The following is a 17,664-nucleotide window of genomic DNA, read 5'->3' on the forward strand; positions in this document are numbered from 1 at the left end:
AAGGTCAAGTGTGAGAAAGGAGAGGGCTGGTGTCCTGGTAAATGTGCCTGACTATGCAGGCTCATGTCCCTGTGCTGCTGGAGGCCAAAGGCTAGGGTAGTCTGTGGGCGAGCCTATGCTTTCCCCAGCGCTGCTTTCAGACAGCATTGCAGATGAGTTCCTGAATGTCCTCCAAGGGAGAGCTGAGAAGTAAAGGTCAAGGGTCAAGGCGGTCACACACACACACACACACACCCGTGTCACACTGGACACGCAGAGATTTGACACTGGTGGCACAGACCTGGGACCACAGCTAGGGAGGCTGAGACAGTTTCAGGCCTGTTTGGGCTACAGGGTTAAGTTCAAAGCCAACTTAGGCAACTTAGCAAAAGCTCTGCCTAAAAATTCTAAAGCAAATATATAAAAAGAGATGGGGGCATGGCTGAGTGATGGAACACCCGTTTAGCATTTGCATGGCTGTAAATTCAGTCCTCTGAAAGGGGGCGTGGCAGGGGTAAGAATGGCTTGACTGGACACCCCCTCAGCCTTGCCTCCGGCCCTTTCCCAGTACACATCACTCTGTTAGACATGTTAGACAGATACAAACATTTTATTTAAAAGTACAAAACAGGCCTTACTCCTCTTGACTGTTCCCACCCCAAGTCTCCCCTAAACTGTCAACGGCTGCGCATCACAGCCCCCAGGGATCACACAGGTCACCTGGATTCTAACCAATTTTTTCTCAACAGAAGTAAATGCTAGTAAGTCTGCTGTGGTGGCGCGTCCCTGTAATCCCAAGGCTTGGGGGGGTGGGGGGGGGTCCAAAATTCAAGGCCAGCCTCAGCTACATACCGAGTTCCAGGCCAGCTTGAGCTACATGAGATCTTCTCTCAAAAAACAATAACAAAGCTGGGCATGGTGGCGAATGCCTTTAATCCCAGCACTTGGGAGGCAGAGGCAGAGGCAGAGGCAGGCGGATTTCTGAGTTTGAGGCCAGCCTGGTCTACAGAGTGAGTTCCAGGACAGCCAGGGCTACACAGAGAAACCTGTCTGGAAAAAACAAACCAAGCCAACCAACCAAAACAAAACAAAACAAATAACAAAAATAGGAAAACCCCTAAGTACATAGGGATATTTAGTTCCTGTATCTCAAATCAAGAATGATATATGGGCCCAGGTTTTCAGTCTATGGCCCAGGTTTTCAGTCTATGCCCAGGTTTTTCAGTATATGGCCTCATCCATATTGTCATCGCTGTCCCCTCCAAAGTCCTCTCCATTGTCAAAATATGACATGATGTAATCAGTTTCCTGAAATGTAAAAAGAAGCAAAGATCAGGGGTGATGTCAGAGTTTTCTTCTCTTTGTCTCCAGGCTCTTTCTTCTCACACACACCTTTCCAGGTCTGGGACACCTCTACCTGCTGTTACATTCATTCCTTTTCATGCGTATAGGTGCTTTGACTGCATGTATGTGTATACTGCTTTCGTGCTAGAACCCTCGGAGGCCAGACAATGGCGTCAGATGCCCGGGAACTGGAGTCACCGGTTGTTGTGAGCCACCATGTGGATGCTGAGAGTGGAGCTCGAGTCCTATGGAAGAGCAGCATGCGCTCTTAACCAAGAGTCGTCACTCCTGCTCCATGTTATACAAGTTAAAGTATTTGTTTGCCTGTATATGTATGTTATATGTGTGTGTCCAAGTGTGCCCTGGTGCACATGTGGAAGTCAGGGGACAACTTGCAGGGGTCAGTCCTTCCACTCTGTGGGTTCTGGGGACTGCACTCAGGTCATCAGGCTTGGTAGCAAGCCCCTTTGCCCTCTGAGCCATATCACCCGCCATGTTCCGTGTTTTGAGGATAGGTCAGGGATAGATGAACTGGAGAAAGGCTTTTGGTGGCACTGCAACTCTCTGAGAATGTCTCCCGTGTAAGGGTTGAGAGCCCAGGGTTAGTGAGATGGCTCAGTACAAAAGGCCTTTGTTGTTAAGCCAGAGGACCTGTGGTCAATAACCAGACCCCACACGGGAAAAGAGAGAGCCAACTCTTGCAAGTTGTCTTCTGACCTCCACACATTTCACACACACACACACACACACACACTCATGCACACATGTAATAAAAGATGGCTTGGATGTTAAAGGCCTTTGTTGCTCTTTCGGAGTTCAGATAACTTGGGCAGCTCACACCTGCTTGTAACGCCCAGCTTCAGGGGTTTGGAGACCCTCTTCAGGCCTCCTCAGGCACCAGAACACGCTTGGTATGCAATCATACAGAGTCTTGTATGCTAAGTCTGGAGGCAGACTCATATGTAACCCCAACAGCAGGAAATAGAAGCAGGGGGGCTTCTGGGGAGTTCCTGGCCAGCCTGGCTTGCATAATGGAGACCCTGTCTCAAAACCAAAACCAAAAATAAAACAACAACAAGAAATCTTGAAAAGAAAAAAAAAAAAAGAGTTGTGAGCCTACAACTTGTAAGGGAGAAAGGAGGGGTGGGGTGGGGAGGAGCAAAGCCCCCTCACCTCCTCATGCTCCTCTTCATCGTATTCCTCTTCCTCCCCCTCTTCCTTCTCCTCCTCTTCTTCTTTCTCTTCATCCTCCTCCGAAGTCACTTCCTCCTCCTTCTTCTCTAGCGTCTCATGTGAGGATGAATAGGAAGAGAAACTCACTCACAGAATGCAGGGAGAGCTGGGGCTCCAAGGGACCGGGAGGCCAGCTGTCTATCGCACTTCCTCCTCACCTCTAGTTTCTGTATCGTCTCCTCCTTATCGTCTGTGCTCTTAGGGGGCCTCTTGGGAAGGATAATGGTGGTCCCTGTTTGGAGGATCAAAAAGTGAGAGGCCTTAGTACATCTACTAGCTTTCTTTCGGGGTTTTAAATTTGGGGTGTGTGTGTGTCTGTGTGTGTGTGTACGTGTGTGTGTGACACACACGCGGAAGTTAGAATGAGTTCTTCCTTCCAACAGTGGGTCCTGTGGATTGGTGGCTGGCATCTCTTATCAGCTGAGCCATCTCTCCCTCCATCCTAGCTGAGCCTACTCCACCCTCTTGCAGCAAACACGGCACTCTGCTGCCCTCGTGTGGTCTCCGGCAGCAAAATGTGGCGGTCTGCTGCCCTCCTGTGGTCCCCGTGGCACCGGCTGACAAGCCCTCATCCTCCTGCAGATCCACTCACGCTCCTTCTGTACTTTCCGCACTCGAATCTTGAGCTCACTGGGGAGTCGCCGCCAATCTGGGAAGAGTGGGAGTGAAAATCAGCAGGACCCTGGCCGGCTGGAGGCTTCTGGGAGTGATGGCTGGCGCTAAGGGGGAGGGGAGTGTTTAAAAGGAAGGACGGAATGGGGGTTGGTTTGAAGATTTTTCAGAATAAAATTGTAGGTTTGACGCTTCTGGAGAGGTGGGCACTGTTGTTACAAATAGGGTTTCCACGTAGAACGCGAGAGTGTTGCAGAGCACATCTAAGACTCTAGATTTAGATGTACAGGAAAGGAAGGTGACAGTTTGAGGTACCTAAAGAATCTGAAAGGAGGGCATTCGGAGAGGAGGGGCCAGTCACTTACCAGGGTTCCAATCGATGGCGTTGTCAATAGGCCCAGACATCTGATACTTGTCTGAGTAACGTTCCACATCTGGGGGGCGGGTGGGGGGGGGGTAGAGCCCGTGAGTTAGAGTTTTAACCTTAGAACATCTGTCCTAAGGGTCTGCCCCTCTTATCTATCAATCTCCTTACTCTAAGCCCAGAGCCCAGAGCTGTCAGTTGGGGTCAGCCTTGCCTCTCCTTCAGCCTGCCTTGTTGCTATTCTTATCTTTGCCCAGAATCCTCTTCTGAGAAGCAGTGAGCTTCACTGGACAGGACACCCTGGGATAAAAACCAGGGTTCAGTCTTCTGTCTCCCTCTCACTAACTGGTTAGCTTGGTAAGTCTTCTTCCAGTGTTGAGCCCTCAGCTCCCAGGGGCTCAGTAGAAAAGCATCAACTGTCAATACTTCTCACCGAGGGCAAGTAACCATTCTCCCAAGCCTGCCAGCAGCCCCGCCCGCCGTCTCCAGTCTCCTGCTCTCGCTAGGTGAAAGCTTTGCACAGGTGGGGTGCTCAGAGGCCCAGCATCAAGGTCTCTCCAGTTAATGAATTGGAAATTCATTTGTACCCCCCCTATTTGAACTAAGATGCTGATGCTTTAATGTCCCACCAGCCCCAAGATTGAGGTTCAATTAAAATCTCGAGTAAGGTGATACATTTCAGACACAGAGGGACATTTAATGCTCTTTCCATTAGACAGGAAACTTCTAAGCCTCTCTGGCCCTGAGCGTGCTAGCATGGGCACTGCCCACAGAAGGAGGCCCGAATCCTTATGCTAGCTTTCTACTGACCTCTCTTGGGGACGGCTGGCCGGATGAAGTAGGGGAGCTGCCTCATGGCCCCGCGCAGCTCTTGCTTCAGTGCCAGGACATACTCCCCCTCCTCTCCTGCCGGCAGAGGCACTGGGTGGAACTCCAAGGGCTGAGGGGTACAGTGGTTAGTCTGGAGCGCTGCAATAAAACCTTAAAAGGCCTTTCCCCCAAGTAAAATCCAGTGTTCTCAGTAAGATTGGGAAGGCCAGAAGATGGAGGAGGGCATTCTGAGAGCTGGAGAGTGGACGGTATGAAGAGTGAAGATAAACACTTCCTTGCCGGGAAAACACCGCCCGTGGGGCAGGTGCGACTATAGACGGAATCAAGGTGCAGATGGCTCGAGATGGGCCAGGAGGATTCTGTGCTCATATGGCTCAGTGGGGGCTCACATGGGAGGCTTGGGAAGGGAAGGGAGACACTCACAGGAAAGAGTGGAGAGGGCTGGAGAGTGGGTGGGGGCAAAGCATCACCCTTCCCAATGCCCACAGCCTCCATGTTGAAGGTCAACTGGCCCCGGCCACGACCCCGGCCCCCACCCCGGCTGGCCATGGTGGAGGGGGCCTGGATATGCAGAGATCCAGTGAGAAAAACCTAATAAAGACAAAAACAGAGAGATAAAGAAGTGTACTAGAAGAGATATGACGCCAAGAAGCCGCACAGCACATCATGTGATGTTCTATGGGAGGTGACGTTTTCCTCTGTGCCCCGGTTCAAACCCAGGGCTTTTCTCATGCTAGGCAAGTACTCTACTTTGGGCTACATTCCAATCCCTTTTTCTGTGACAGTTAGAAATTTGATGTGCCAGGCAGTGGAGGGACACACCTTTAGTTTCAGCACTTGAGAGGCAAAGGAAGGCATTACTTTGAGTTTGAGGCCAGCCTGGTCTACAGAATGAGTTTTGGGACAGCCAAGGTTATGCAGAGAAACCTGTCTCAAAAAAAAAAAAAAAAAAAAAAAAAAACCAAGCAAAATAAATACAAAATATAACTACTTAATTAATTAAAAAATAAATAAAACATTAAGTTAGGAGTGATACCACAAACCTGTAATCCGAGCCCTGTACTTGACGAGAGGATTATCAGTTTGAGGCTAGCCTGGTCTACATAGAGTTCCAGGCCACTGAGGGATAAATAGCAAGATCATGTCTCAAGATAAACAAAGCTGGAGAGACTGTTCAGTGGTTAAGATGTGCATTGCTTTCGAAGAGGAATGGAGTTTTGTTCCAGTACTTGTGTCTGGTGTCTCACACCGTCTGTAAACCCAGCTCCAGGGAATCTAACACCCTTATTTCGCCTCCATGGACATCTGCACTCACATGCACACACTTTTAAAATATGTTTTAAAACATGAGAGATGGCTCTGTGGTTAAAAGTATCCCATGCTCTTGCAGAGGACCTGGGTCTGGTTCCTCTGCTCACATCAGGTGGTTCCCACTGCCTGTGACTCTACTTCCCGGAGAATCCACGCCTGCCACAGCCTCCATGCACATTTACATAAGTGGTACACATACAAATAAGTAAAAGTAAATAATATTTTAAAGTACTAAAACAATTCAGCTAGAGAGATGTCTCAGTGGTGGGGTACTGCTCTTCCAGATGACACGACTCTGACTCCCATCACTCACATGGGGGGCTTACTATAACTCCAGCTCCAGGAAGGGGGGTCCGGTGCCTTTGGCCTTTATGGACACCTGAATTCATGTGTATACACAGTGATACACACAGACCCATAATTAAAACAGACATATCTGTTTATTTTTTGAGATCTTTATTTTTATTTTATGGGTATGGGTGTTTTGCAGGCAGACAGACAAAAAGATAGACAGGCAGGCAGAGTGCGCGCACACACACACACACACACACACACACACACACACACACACACACACACCATTTGAATGCAGTGCCCATGAAGACCAGAAGAGGGCACGGTTTCTCCTGAGACTGGAGTTACAGATGGTTGTTAGCAGCCGTATGTGGGTGCTGGGACCAAACCTGGGTCCCCTAGATGAGCAATCAGTGCTCTCAGTCACAGAACCATCACTTCAGCTCCCAACAAAATAAAATAAATTAATATTAGATTATAATCCCAAAGTACAAAGTAAATGCCTACGAGTCCATCATAATATGAATGACTAGGAAAAGACACATGTCTCATGCAGAATTCTAAATAAACCGTGTAGATAGCCGAAGCTAAAACATAAACAAAGCATGTAGACAGTCCATGTAACAGCAAAGGAGCATAATTCCTGATTCATAAGAGTGGGAATTTTGTTCCTCGTGTTTTTGACAAGTTGGAGTGTAGGGGTACCTTCTAAGGGACATCAGTGTAGCCAGTGACCAACATCAGCATGAATAGCAGAGACTCACAAGGACAATTGGAGTGGGTTTTCTTTGTTTGTTTGTTTTTGAGACAGGCTTTCTCTCTGTAGTCCTGGCTGTCCTGGAACTCACTCTGGACAATATGTATTCTTAATGAGCACTGACACATTTGTTTCTGCTCTTGTTTTGTTGATTCGGGGTCTCAAGTAACCCAGTAGACCTGAAACTAACTGTGCAGCAGACAACGAGCGTGACCTTTTAATCTGTCGTCTCTGGTCTGGACGTGCTGAGACTGCAGAGGCATGTGCCTCCTTCCCTCTTTCTCCCTTCCTTTCATCCTTCCTTGACAAGGTCTCATGGAGCCCAGGCTATCCTTGAACACTTATTTCTACTGTCTCAGTTTCCAAGTGCTGACCTCCATGCCTGTCCCAGATCCAAAATGATGCCTGTACCTCTGTGATCATCATAGCCAAGCTCCTGAGTCCACATTAGTCACTGAAGAAACAGCTTCCAACAAAGGGATAGCCTACAGCACACCTGATCAGTTCACTTCAAAAAAAATAAGAAACAGAGAAACTGTCCAAGCCCAGAGGAGCCCAAGGAGATGAGGCAAATGTGCTGTGGTATTTTGGATAGGATCATGACACATGAAAAGGCCATTATATAAAAAGTGAAGAAATCTGAGTGGAAAATGAGCCTTGAGATATAACAATATATCACTAGTGGTTCACTAATTATAGGAAACAAATTATAGTAATATAAAGCATTAATAAAAGGGAACTATGTGCCAGGGATATGTGGGAATTCTGGGGATTATCTGCTCAGATTTTCTGTAAACCTATTTTTTAAAAATGTTGTTTCATTATTTTGGTCATCAAACTACATGCCCAGCCTTGTCACATACTTTTCTTCCAGGTGATAGGCCTTCATGGTTGTCTCCTTTCTTCCTGTTTGTGTATTAATTTTTCCTATAATATATCAATACTTTTTTATTATAAGAGAAAATTATTAGGTAGGCATTGTGCCTTTAGCCTGTAATCCCAGCACTCATGGTGCTGAGGAAAGAGAACGGCCAAGCCAAGGAATCTAGGGCTAGCCTGGGCTACACACAAAGTTCTAAACTTGTGATCCCCCTGCCTCTACCTCCCAAGTTCTAAGATTACAGATACATGCCAACATGACTAGCCAATAAATAAAATTATTGACTTAAAATTTTAACTAGGGGGTCCAATGACATGTCTCAGCAAGCATAGTCCCTTTGGCATGCAAGCTGACAACCTGTGTTTGATCCATAGAACTGATGGAAAACAGAGAACAGAGAATCACTGGGAGTTTAGAGGCTAACTAGCCTGACATTCACTGCTCAGGGGTTAGAGACCCTTGCCTCAATAAGGTGGGGGAGGGGACAGATGAGGTCAGAGGACTTAGAGGATTTTCTCTCTGTCTCTCTGTCTCTCATAAAGTAAAAGTTTAAAAATTGAACTAAATGTAAATATATTATATATCTCATATACAAAATCATATATAAGATTAATAATCTATAGCAGGAAGAAGATTGTATCTGAGGAGTTAGGAGTCTAACTACTATTATAAAAATATAATAGAAGGGGAAAATTGCCATTGAGAGTGAAAATGTTGGGTTGGAGAAATGGCTCAGGTGTTAAGAGTACTAACTGTTCTTCCAAAGGTCCTGAGTTCAATTCCCAGCAACCACATGGTAACTCACAACCATCTGTAATGGGACCCAATGCCCTCTTCTGGTGTGTCTGAAGACAGCAACAGTGTACTCACATATATAAAAAAGACAGCTGGCTTAGGTTTCTTTCCCACAGCTCCAACTGTGCAGAAGCCAGATGCTCTGACACAGAGCAACCAGGAGCTAAGAAAAAAGGCCATGAGTTTGGAGCTTAGCCGACTCTAACCAACATCACAGACTCCCACATCACACAACTGACCACCAGAGATGCAGACCGAGAGATGGTGAACCCTATCTAACTCAGGCATTAGGGGGCGGGCAGACACTAGACGGCACTGGTCTTCCCTTCTCAGCTTGAGAATCTGTAATGAATCCATTTTCCATTATAACAAATGACACTGTATACTCAAAAGCTCCTGGCTACAGAGATCAAAGGACCAAGGACCAAGGACCAAGGCGGGAAGCTACTGCTGTAACTCTGTAAGAGGCCTTCTAAATAAACACAGGGTTCTAACTTCTGGGCGGGTGCTGCTGTCAGCTTTGGTCAGCAAAGCTTCCTTTTGTTACAGGCAGCAGTGACTCTGAAGACTGGTCAAGATATAGAGAATACATCACTGTTGGTTGTCAAGCTGTACATAGGATATCTTTCTCACCCACTCCACAGGAGGATGGAAAGGGCTGAACCCTTGAACTCACAGCACCTGTGATGAACTGCACTCAATCAGTCTAAGACTGGGCGTGATCCCACAGTATGTGTGTGTGACCACACATTATGTGTGTGATGTTGTGCATGCGTGAGAGAGAGAGAGAGAGAGGCAGTGGTGACACATGCTTTTTATCCCAGCACCCAAGAGGCAAAAGTAGGTAGAGCTCTGTGAGTTTGAGGCCAGCCTGCTCTACAGAGCTAGTTCTAGGGCTACACAGAGAAGCCGTGTCTTGAAACACAAAACAAAATGAAAACAAAAACAAAAAAGAAATACACTTAACATAGATGATTGGCATCCATCTATGAAAATGTCATAATGAAATCTGCTGCTATGTAATTAACATACACTCATAAAAACAGTAAGAGGAGATCCTGGAAGGCATCTGAAGTCTCCCATAACGTGAGCCTGATCTGCTCCTGTTACCATCACTCCTCCCCAGGGCTCACCTGTGCACTGTGATCTGCCCACACTCCAGTGCTCACAGGACAGACGTGCCTACTTATGCCTCCTTTGCACTGTAGAAGAAGCTACTAACGGGCATGTTTCAACACAACATGCAAAAAACCACCAACAGATTCCTGAAGCTTAAGGAAGGCGGAGCTAGGAGAGGGAGCACAACCTGCCTGTGATCACGTGAGAGGTGAAAGCTGGCTGACCTGGGTCAGGATCAGGAGGGGCTACATAGTGAGTTCCAGGCCATCTTGGGCAACATAGGTTCCTGGCTCAAAACACCAAAACCAAGCAGCCAACCAACCAGCCAGCCAGCCAGCCAGCCAGCCAGCCCCAGTTCTGTCATTTCCTAGCTACATAAACTTTGGTTTCTTCTTTGTTTTTAGAATGGGAGTAATAATAAACCTATTGCCTTAGTTACTTTTAAATTCCTTCCCAAAGACCCCATGACCAGGGCAACTCCTAGAAGAGTTTATTGGGAGCTTACAGTTTCGGAGGGTGAATCTATGACTATCATGGCAGGGACGCAGCAGTAGGCACTGCACAAAAGCATAGCTAAGAGCTCACACCTCATCCACAGGCATGAGGCAGAGAAAGCACTAGCTAACCAGGAACAATGAGCCCACCCCCCAGTGGCACACCTCCTGCAACAAGGCCACACCTCCCTATCCTTCCCAAACAGTTCCATCAACTGGGGAAAAAGCCTCAAATTTATGAGTCTCTGGGGAACCGTGCTCATTCAAATGACCACACCAATGCTGAATGCTGTTGATAAAGCTGAGAGTAAAATGGGCAAAACTAAACAATAACGAAACTCCTGTGCACCCCTGGTGCCTCCTGCATGGAATTTATATTCTGGCAGACCTGTGAGCTTATAACTAAGAGTGGATGAGGCCCCTCGAGGAGGTGATGGAGTGACCGGTTGTGGGCACTCTGGTCCTCTATTTCTAATAAGTTAAGAAGTCAGTTCTGTGTCAGAACTCTTGGAGATCTAAATGGGAAAAAACCATCCTCTCCCCCCAGGAGAGATGATAGCTGGAGATGTGGCTCCATGACAGAGCTCTTCCCCAAGAGGAGCAAGCCCCCAGGACCAATCCCCAGCACTAGAGGGAAAAACAGCAAGTAAGAGGGGCATGTGGAACATGCCTGTAATTCCAGCTCCAGAAAAACTGAGACAGGGGTATTGCAAACTCTAGACAAGCCTAGGCTTTAAATAAATAAATAAATAAATAAATAAATAAATAAATAAATAAAACAAAAAGAACAAATGCTGGACACGGCATCTATTGCCTTTAATCCTAGCACTTGTGGCAAAGGCAGGCAGATCTCTGTGAGTTCAAAGCCAGCCTGTTCTGCATATGGGTACATAGGAAGACTGACTCAAAACAGATAGACAACAACAAAAAATGACAAAAAATATGAACAGAAAATTGACAAAAGAATGGTTGATAAAGCCACATTTATTTATTTATTTATTTATTTATTTATTTATTTATTTGAGACAGGCTCTCTACATAGTGCTGGCTGTCCTAGAACTCACTATGTAGACCAGGCTGGCCTCAGACTCAGAGGTCTGCCTGCCTCTGCCATCCAAGTGCTAGAGTTAAAACCATACTTGGTCTCTTTCCTTCTTTCAAATTTTATATTTATTTTAATTACAAATCATGTGTATTGTGTGTTTGTGGGTGTTGCATGTGAGTTGCAAATGGAGGCCTAAGGTCCCCTGCAGCTGCAGTTGCAGATGGGTGCTGGGAAATAGAAATGGAGAACAGTACACCCTCCAATCATTGAGCCTCTGCTTTAAAAAATATAATTGTATATATGCATGTATGTGTGTATGTATTGTATATATGTTACAGGCTTTTGAACCTGTTTCCAGTTAGGGGGTGGCTCAGCCCTTATACACCTCTAACCCCTCCGGCTGGAATACACAGCCACAACTTTAGAACTCACCTTTAATTCCAAACAGTGACGGTAAGGTTAGTTTGTAGAAGGAAGCACCCATGTTTGAGAGTGATGTCTAATTGAGTGGCAGACAAGGCGATGAATTAGAGAAAGATTTGACAGAATAGGATATTCCCAACTGAGAAGAGAGGAAAGGGAAGCTACTTAAGGGAGAGACAGACGGTTCAGAAGAGAGTGCAGCGCAGGAATACAGCAGAGTCCGGGGAGAGCAGTGCAGTAGCATTGAGAGGGAGAGTGGAGCAGCAGAGAGGGAGGAGGAACCAGGAGAGTTTTACAGAGACAGATTGAAGAGAGAACAAGCTGGACACAGGTGAAGGCAGGATGAGCAAGAGAATGAGAAGGAGCCAGATTAGAAAAGATTGCTGGAGTTAGTTAGAAGCCAAGCGGAGCAATTCAGAGGCAGAGAAGAAGCCAGTTTGAATAAGCCAGCTTGGAGAGGAGTTTTAACCAGAACAGCTGAGTTGAAACAGCCAGCCAGAGCTCAGAAAGAGCTAGAAAGAATGAGATTATCCCTTGGGAGGCTGAGGTAGGCAGATTTCTGAGTTCGAGGCCAGCCTGGTCTACACAGAGAAACCCTGTCTCGAAAAACAAAACAAGACAAAAAACAAAACAAAACAAAAAAATAAATAAAAGGATGAGATTATTCAGTAACAGGCCTAAGGCTGAAAAAAGTCTAGACCTAAATAAGGTGGTTACTTCTAATAATAAAGAAATCTTTAAAACAACAACAACAACAAAAACCAAAAAAGATTCTACAGAGGCTAGAAGCTTCCAGGACTAGTCCTAGAGAGCAGAGAGAGGCAGTACACCTCTGAGACAACAATTATTCAGGTGAATAAAAGTTACTTTTACCTGTGTATGTGTGTGTATAATTCACCCATGTGTGAGTGTTTGACGTTTGTGGAGGTCAGAGGGCAACTTTGAGTGTTGGTCTTCACCTCCTGGTTGGTTTTACAGGCCAGCTCTTTCTTGCTTGCCACAGCTGGCCTGAGAGCTTCTCCAGTATATCCCCCCCACCCCCAACACCAAGTCTCCACCTCCCATCTCAACATAGGAGTGCTGGAATGACAGCTCAGGCCACCACATCTGCCCTGCTTTAACATAGGTTCCATGGAAATGAATCCAGGTTTTATGGATTGAGCAATCTCCCTGGCCTGATAAAACCATTTTTCTACCTAATAAGGAACTAACAGAAAGTTAAACAATTATAATCAGACTGTGGTGAGATTTCCTTCAGATGGACATTGGCTGTGCTGGATAGCTTTCTGTCAAATTGATGCAAGCAAGGGCCATTTGGGAAGAAGGAACCTTAATTGGGAAAATGACTCCATCAGATGGGCCTGTGGGCAAGTTTGTGGGGCATTTTCTTGATGGATGATTGGTGTGGGAGGGCACAGTCTGCTGTGAGGGGTGCCACCACTGAGCAGATGGTCTTGCTCTGTCTGGAAAAGAAGTTGAGAAAGCTCTAGAGAGCAGTCAATCAGCAGCTCTCCTCCATCTCCTCCATGGCCTCTGCTTCAGTTCCTGCCTTCAGGTTCCTGCCTCTGCTTCCCTTATCAAAGACTGAGTGGGAAGTGTAAACCAAATAAACACTTCCTCCCTTAACAAAGGCTTTCCTCGTGTTTTACCATAACAATAGGAAGCCAACTAAAACAGAAGCACACCTCCAAGGAAGACTAAACAATCTCTTGAGTTGTTTGTTGTTGTTGTTATTTGTTTGTTTTGTTTGGTTTGGTTGTTTTTTGTTTTTGTTTTTGTTTTTGTTTTCCTGAGACAGGGTTTCTCTGTGTAGCCCTGGCTGTCCTAGAACTCACTCTGTAGACCAGGCTGGCCTCAAACTCAGAAATCAGCCTGCCTCTGCCTCCCAAGTGCTGGGATTAAAGGCGCGCACCACCACTAGCAGGCTGTGTTTTTATTCTTAATCTAGAAATCCTACTGTTAAAATCTGTCCTAAATAGTCACATATTCGGCAATAAAAGTATCACAATGTTTGCTAAAGAGCTATTTATGGCAGCAAAAGTTCTGAAATAAACTAGACATGGTGATTCTCACCTCACCTCAAGAAGGCTAAGGCAGGGCTGGTGAGATGGCTCAGTGGGTAAGAGCACCCAACTGCTCTTCCAAAGGTCAGGAGTTCAAATCCCAGCCACCACATGGGACCATGGGACCATTTGAACCATGTGGTGGCTCACAACCATCTGTAACAAGATCTGACGCCCTCTTCTGGAGTGTCTGAAGACAGCTACAGTGTACTTACATATAATAAATAAATAAATCTTTAAAAAAAAAGAAGAAAAAGAAGGCTAAGGCAGAAAGTGGTCAGTCTGAGGTATCTATGGAGTTCCAGGTCAGCCTGGGCTACTACATAGTGAAACCTTGTTTCAAACAACAAATTCTGAAATGATATAAGTGGTCTAATAATAGATGATAAAAACCACAAACCAAAAACAGCCTGGTTTTAATCCCAGCACTCAGGAGGCAGAAGCAGGCAGAAATCTAGAGTTTGAGGCCAGCCTGGTCTACAGAGTGAGTTCCAGGACAGCCAAGGCTACACAGAGAAACAGACTGTCTAGAAAAACCAAAAACCAAACCAAAACAAAGGTGGAGAGATGCCTCAGTGGTTAAGAGCACTGACTGCTCTTCCAGAGGTCCTGAGTTCAACTCCCAGCAACCACATGGTGGCTCACAACCATCTGTAATGGGATCTGATGCCCTCTTCGGGTGTCTGAAAAACAGCTACAGTGAGCTCACATAAATATAATAAGTGCATCTTTAAAAAACAAAACAAAAAAGCAAAACCCAACAACAACAACAACATCCAGAACAAATAACAAAAACCCCCAAACAAGCCATTTTCAAGGGAGGAGGTTAATAATATGGAGTGTTTAGGGGTGAAGGAGACTACAATATAAAGTCATATTTATCTGTTGTTGTTGTTTTTTTAATGTTTTCATTCTTGATACAAAATTGAATTTATAGTGTGGCTCTATTTACTTATAAAACAAAAAGTTTTGCATATATACAGAATAAACTGAGAGTACATATGTCTAAATACTAGTATCAGGGGCAGGCAAGATGGCTCAGCAGATAAAGTCAGTGCCAGTCCAAGAACCTGAGTCCCATCCCTGGAACCAACTAAGGTGCAAGGGAGACATAACCTTACAAAGCTGTCCTCTGACGCTGACATGCATGCGGTGGCACCAGTGTGCAAGTACATAAAATAACAATAAAGTTTAAAGTTGTAAAATACTAATTACCATCATTATTACCTTAGGGCTATGAAATAATGCACACTCTTATATTACTATGTGTTTGAAAGTTGTGTGGAATAAATGTATATCCTACAATCAACAAGTAAAAAGGATGCTTCGTTTTCAAGAATGCAGGGGAAATCTGGAGAATGGTTCAGTGGCTCAGAGCACTGGCTGCTCTCCCAGAGGACTTGGGATTCGATTCCCCGGGACCCACACAGGGACTCACAGCTGTCTGTAACCCGTCCCAGGGAACCCAACACCCTTTTCTGCCTTCTGAGGGTTTCAAGCACACAAGTGGTACAAAGACTCACATGCAGACCAAACGCCCACCCACACACAAGAATTCAGAGGACGAGTGGGTGCTATAGCTCAGTGGTGGAACCCTACTTAGCAAATCACTAGGGCCTCAATTCAATCCCCAGTTAAAGAAAATAAGCAAACCCTCACAACAACAACAACAGCAACAACACACTCGCTTAGCAGAAAGCCTTGGGCCAAGCCTGTCATTCAGAAATTTCAATTCATCTTTGGTTCCATGGTGAGTTTGGGGCCAGCCTGACCTCCACATATGCACCATGGTACACACTCCACCCAGGCCCACTAATAATAAGTAAGTTTAAGTTGAATAAATTCAAAGGAAAAAGTGAAAGAGTGGACCGACCTGAAAAGAGCTAGTGAGTTCTCTTCCTAAAGATGCTGTTTCAGAGCTAGGGGTGTAGTTCAGGGGCAGAATGAATGCTTAGCATTTGTAAGACCGGACTCACATTTCTCAATTTAAAAGAAAAAAGCTTATTTGGGGTGCAGTGGTACAAGCCTGTTATCCCAGAAAGGGTGAGGCAGGAGGGTCATAAGTTGGAGGTCAGCCTGTTTGCCCTGCATAGAAAGAACTGGTTTCGAAAATATTTTCCCACATACTAAATAACAATTTATTGAATAGATGTTATCAGAGGGTTCATTGTGATCCCGGTTGTCTAGCACTGTGTCTGCTATGTAGTAGGTTCTCAGTAAATATCTGTCTTTTGAACATGTGTCTACAGACTCTGTGAGTCACAAAGACTCCCTTCTGGTTCTTTTTGTTGTTTTCCTTCTCTGGTCTGAGAATAACTATAAAACATTAATGCAATAAACCACCAGTTCAAAGACCCCTAATTATATAATGTTGTCTTTTATTGTTCCCTAATTATATCAGGAGTTTAAATTTGTCCTCCTTGACAAGAGCACTGGTTCCCACAAATCAATTCCACTCGATTAACGCTTACTGAACACAATGTATTAAGTACCCCAATCTGTCCCATCAAACCTTCCGTTCATAGAATAGAAACAGTGAAAGAGAACATATAATCCTAACACCGGGGGTACTGTGGCAGGGGGAATGCAAACTGGAGGCCAGTATGGGCTACATAGCAAGAGTCTGCCGATAAAAGCATGGGAGGGATGGAAAAAGTCAGCCTCGTGAGATGGTAAATACTCGTGTTGCCAAGTGGCCAGGAAACAGGCTGACTAGCTCAAGTTGTCCTCTGACCTCCTTGCGTAAGCCATGGCTTGTACGTACCCCCCCCACACACACACAAATAATGTAATTTTAAAAATTAAAGAGATTCCAATAGTGATAATCGGACTTTGTCAGGTCGGGGATCAATAAATTCTTCACGGTGGTCTAGGAAAGTGGTGGGTAGAGGGTAGCGGTTCAGTTGACTTGATAGGTAATAAGAATCTGTCAGGCTCTTGACAGGGGGCTAATGTTACGTTAATGGGTGCGGGAGAAGCTGGTACCATAGAAGAGTCTGAGCTACAAGAATGAACCTTCCTCTCCTGCTTTAATATCTGTCCCCAGGCGCGACAGCAAGCTGTCTCCGGCGTACAGTCAAGACAGCAGTGAGAGCCCGGGGAAAAAGGGGAGGGATTTAGAAGGGGGCTGATCCAACAGGCTGACAGAAAGCGTTATCTACGTCGCTGTCGGCGCCGAGGGACTAATTCGGGAAGTACCGAACCAAACCGGGTCAGAGCCACCAGGTCGAAGCCTTACCTGCCGTCCCTCCCCCACTCAGGGCCCACGCAGCCGCCAACTTGAAATTTGCTTTTCTTCTTCCAGCCCTCGTTCTAGGCCCGCCTCCCCGAGCTCTCCATTGGTGGGTTTTCCTGGCCAATCGACGAGAGCGGAGGCGGGCGAGGAGGGGAGGAGGAGGGAGCGAGCTTAACCGGAACTGAGGCTTGGGAAGTGGCGCGCTGAGACCTGGGGCTGCAGAATTCACCTCTTATGCCCAGACCGAACTAGATGGCTAAGATGTCCTGCTACTCAGAGCTCATCCAGACACGTGGCGGAGCCAGAAGAGGAGAACCGCTGCTGGGAAATGTAGCCCTGGGTCAGAGAAACCAGACTGCTCATCTGTTAACAGCTGTGCCTGCAGGAGTTCCCAGAAACACTCCAGGAGGTTCCCAACTACCGGACTCCAGCGCCCTCTTCTGGCTTAGGCCATCACACACACACACACACACACACACACACACACACACACACACACACACCACACACACACCACACACACACACACACACACACACACCACACACACACACACACACACACACACACACACACACACCACACACACACACACACCACACACACACACACACACACACACACACCACACACACACCACACACACACCACACATCACACACACACACACCACACATCACACACACACACACACACACACACACACACACACACACACCACACATCACACACACACACACACACACACACACACACACACACACACCACACATCACACACACACACACACACACACAGAGAAACACTCCAGGAGGTTCCCAACTACCGGACTCCCGCGCCCTCTTCTGGCTTAGGCCATCACATACACACCACACACACCACACA

At 46.2% G+C, this 17,664-nt stretch overlaps 1 protein-coding gene across 3 annotated transcripts; it reads right to left on the minus strand.

Annotated features, from left to right (window-relative positions):
* Window positions 1-570: 570 nt before the first annotated feature.
* On the minus strand, window positions 571-16,880 carry Polr3gl (polymerase (RNA) III (DNA directed) polypeptide G like). 3 transcript variants are annotated; one of them, NM_027241.4, is made up of 8 exons: window positions 16,783-16,880; window positions 4,787-4,954; window positions 4,343-4,472; window positions 3,534-3,602; window positions 3,149-3,205; window positions 2,715-2,788; window positions 2,497-2,610; window positions 571-1,287 (listed from the first exon to the last, which is right to left on the minus strand). In NM_027241.4, the coding sequence occupies exons 2-8, from the start codon at window positions 4,910-4,912 to the stop codon at window positions 1,201-1,203; spliced, it is 657 nt and encodes a 218-aa protein (NP_081517.2). In that variant the 5' UTR covers window positions 4,913-4,954; window positions 16,783-16,880; the 3' UTR covers window positions 571-1,200. The 3 variants fall into 3 exon arrangements, with proteins under 3 accessions (NP_081517.2, NP_001280630.1, XP_030108671.1); NM_001293701.1 differs by lacking the exon at window positions 4,787-4,954; XM_030252811.1 differs by lacking the exon at window positions 16,783-16,880 and having other exon boundaries at window positions 4,787-5,269.
* Between the last annotated feature and the right edge of the window lie 784 nt (window positions 16,881-17,664).

Source organism: Mus musculus, chromosome 3 (genome assembly GCF_000001635.26).
Source record: "Mus musculus strain C57BL/6J chromosome 3, GRCm38.p6 C57BL/6J".
Taxonomy (NCBI): domain Eukaryota; kingdom Metazoa; phylum Chordata; class Mammalia; order Rodentia; family Muridae; genus Mus; species Mus musculus.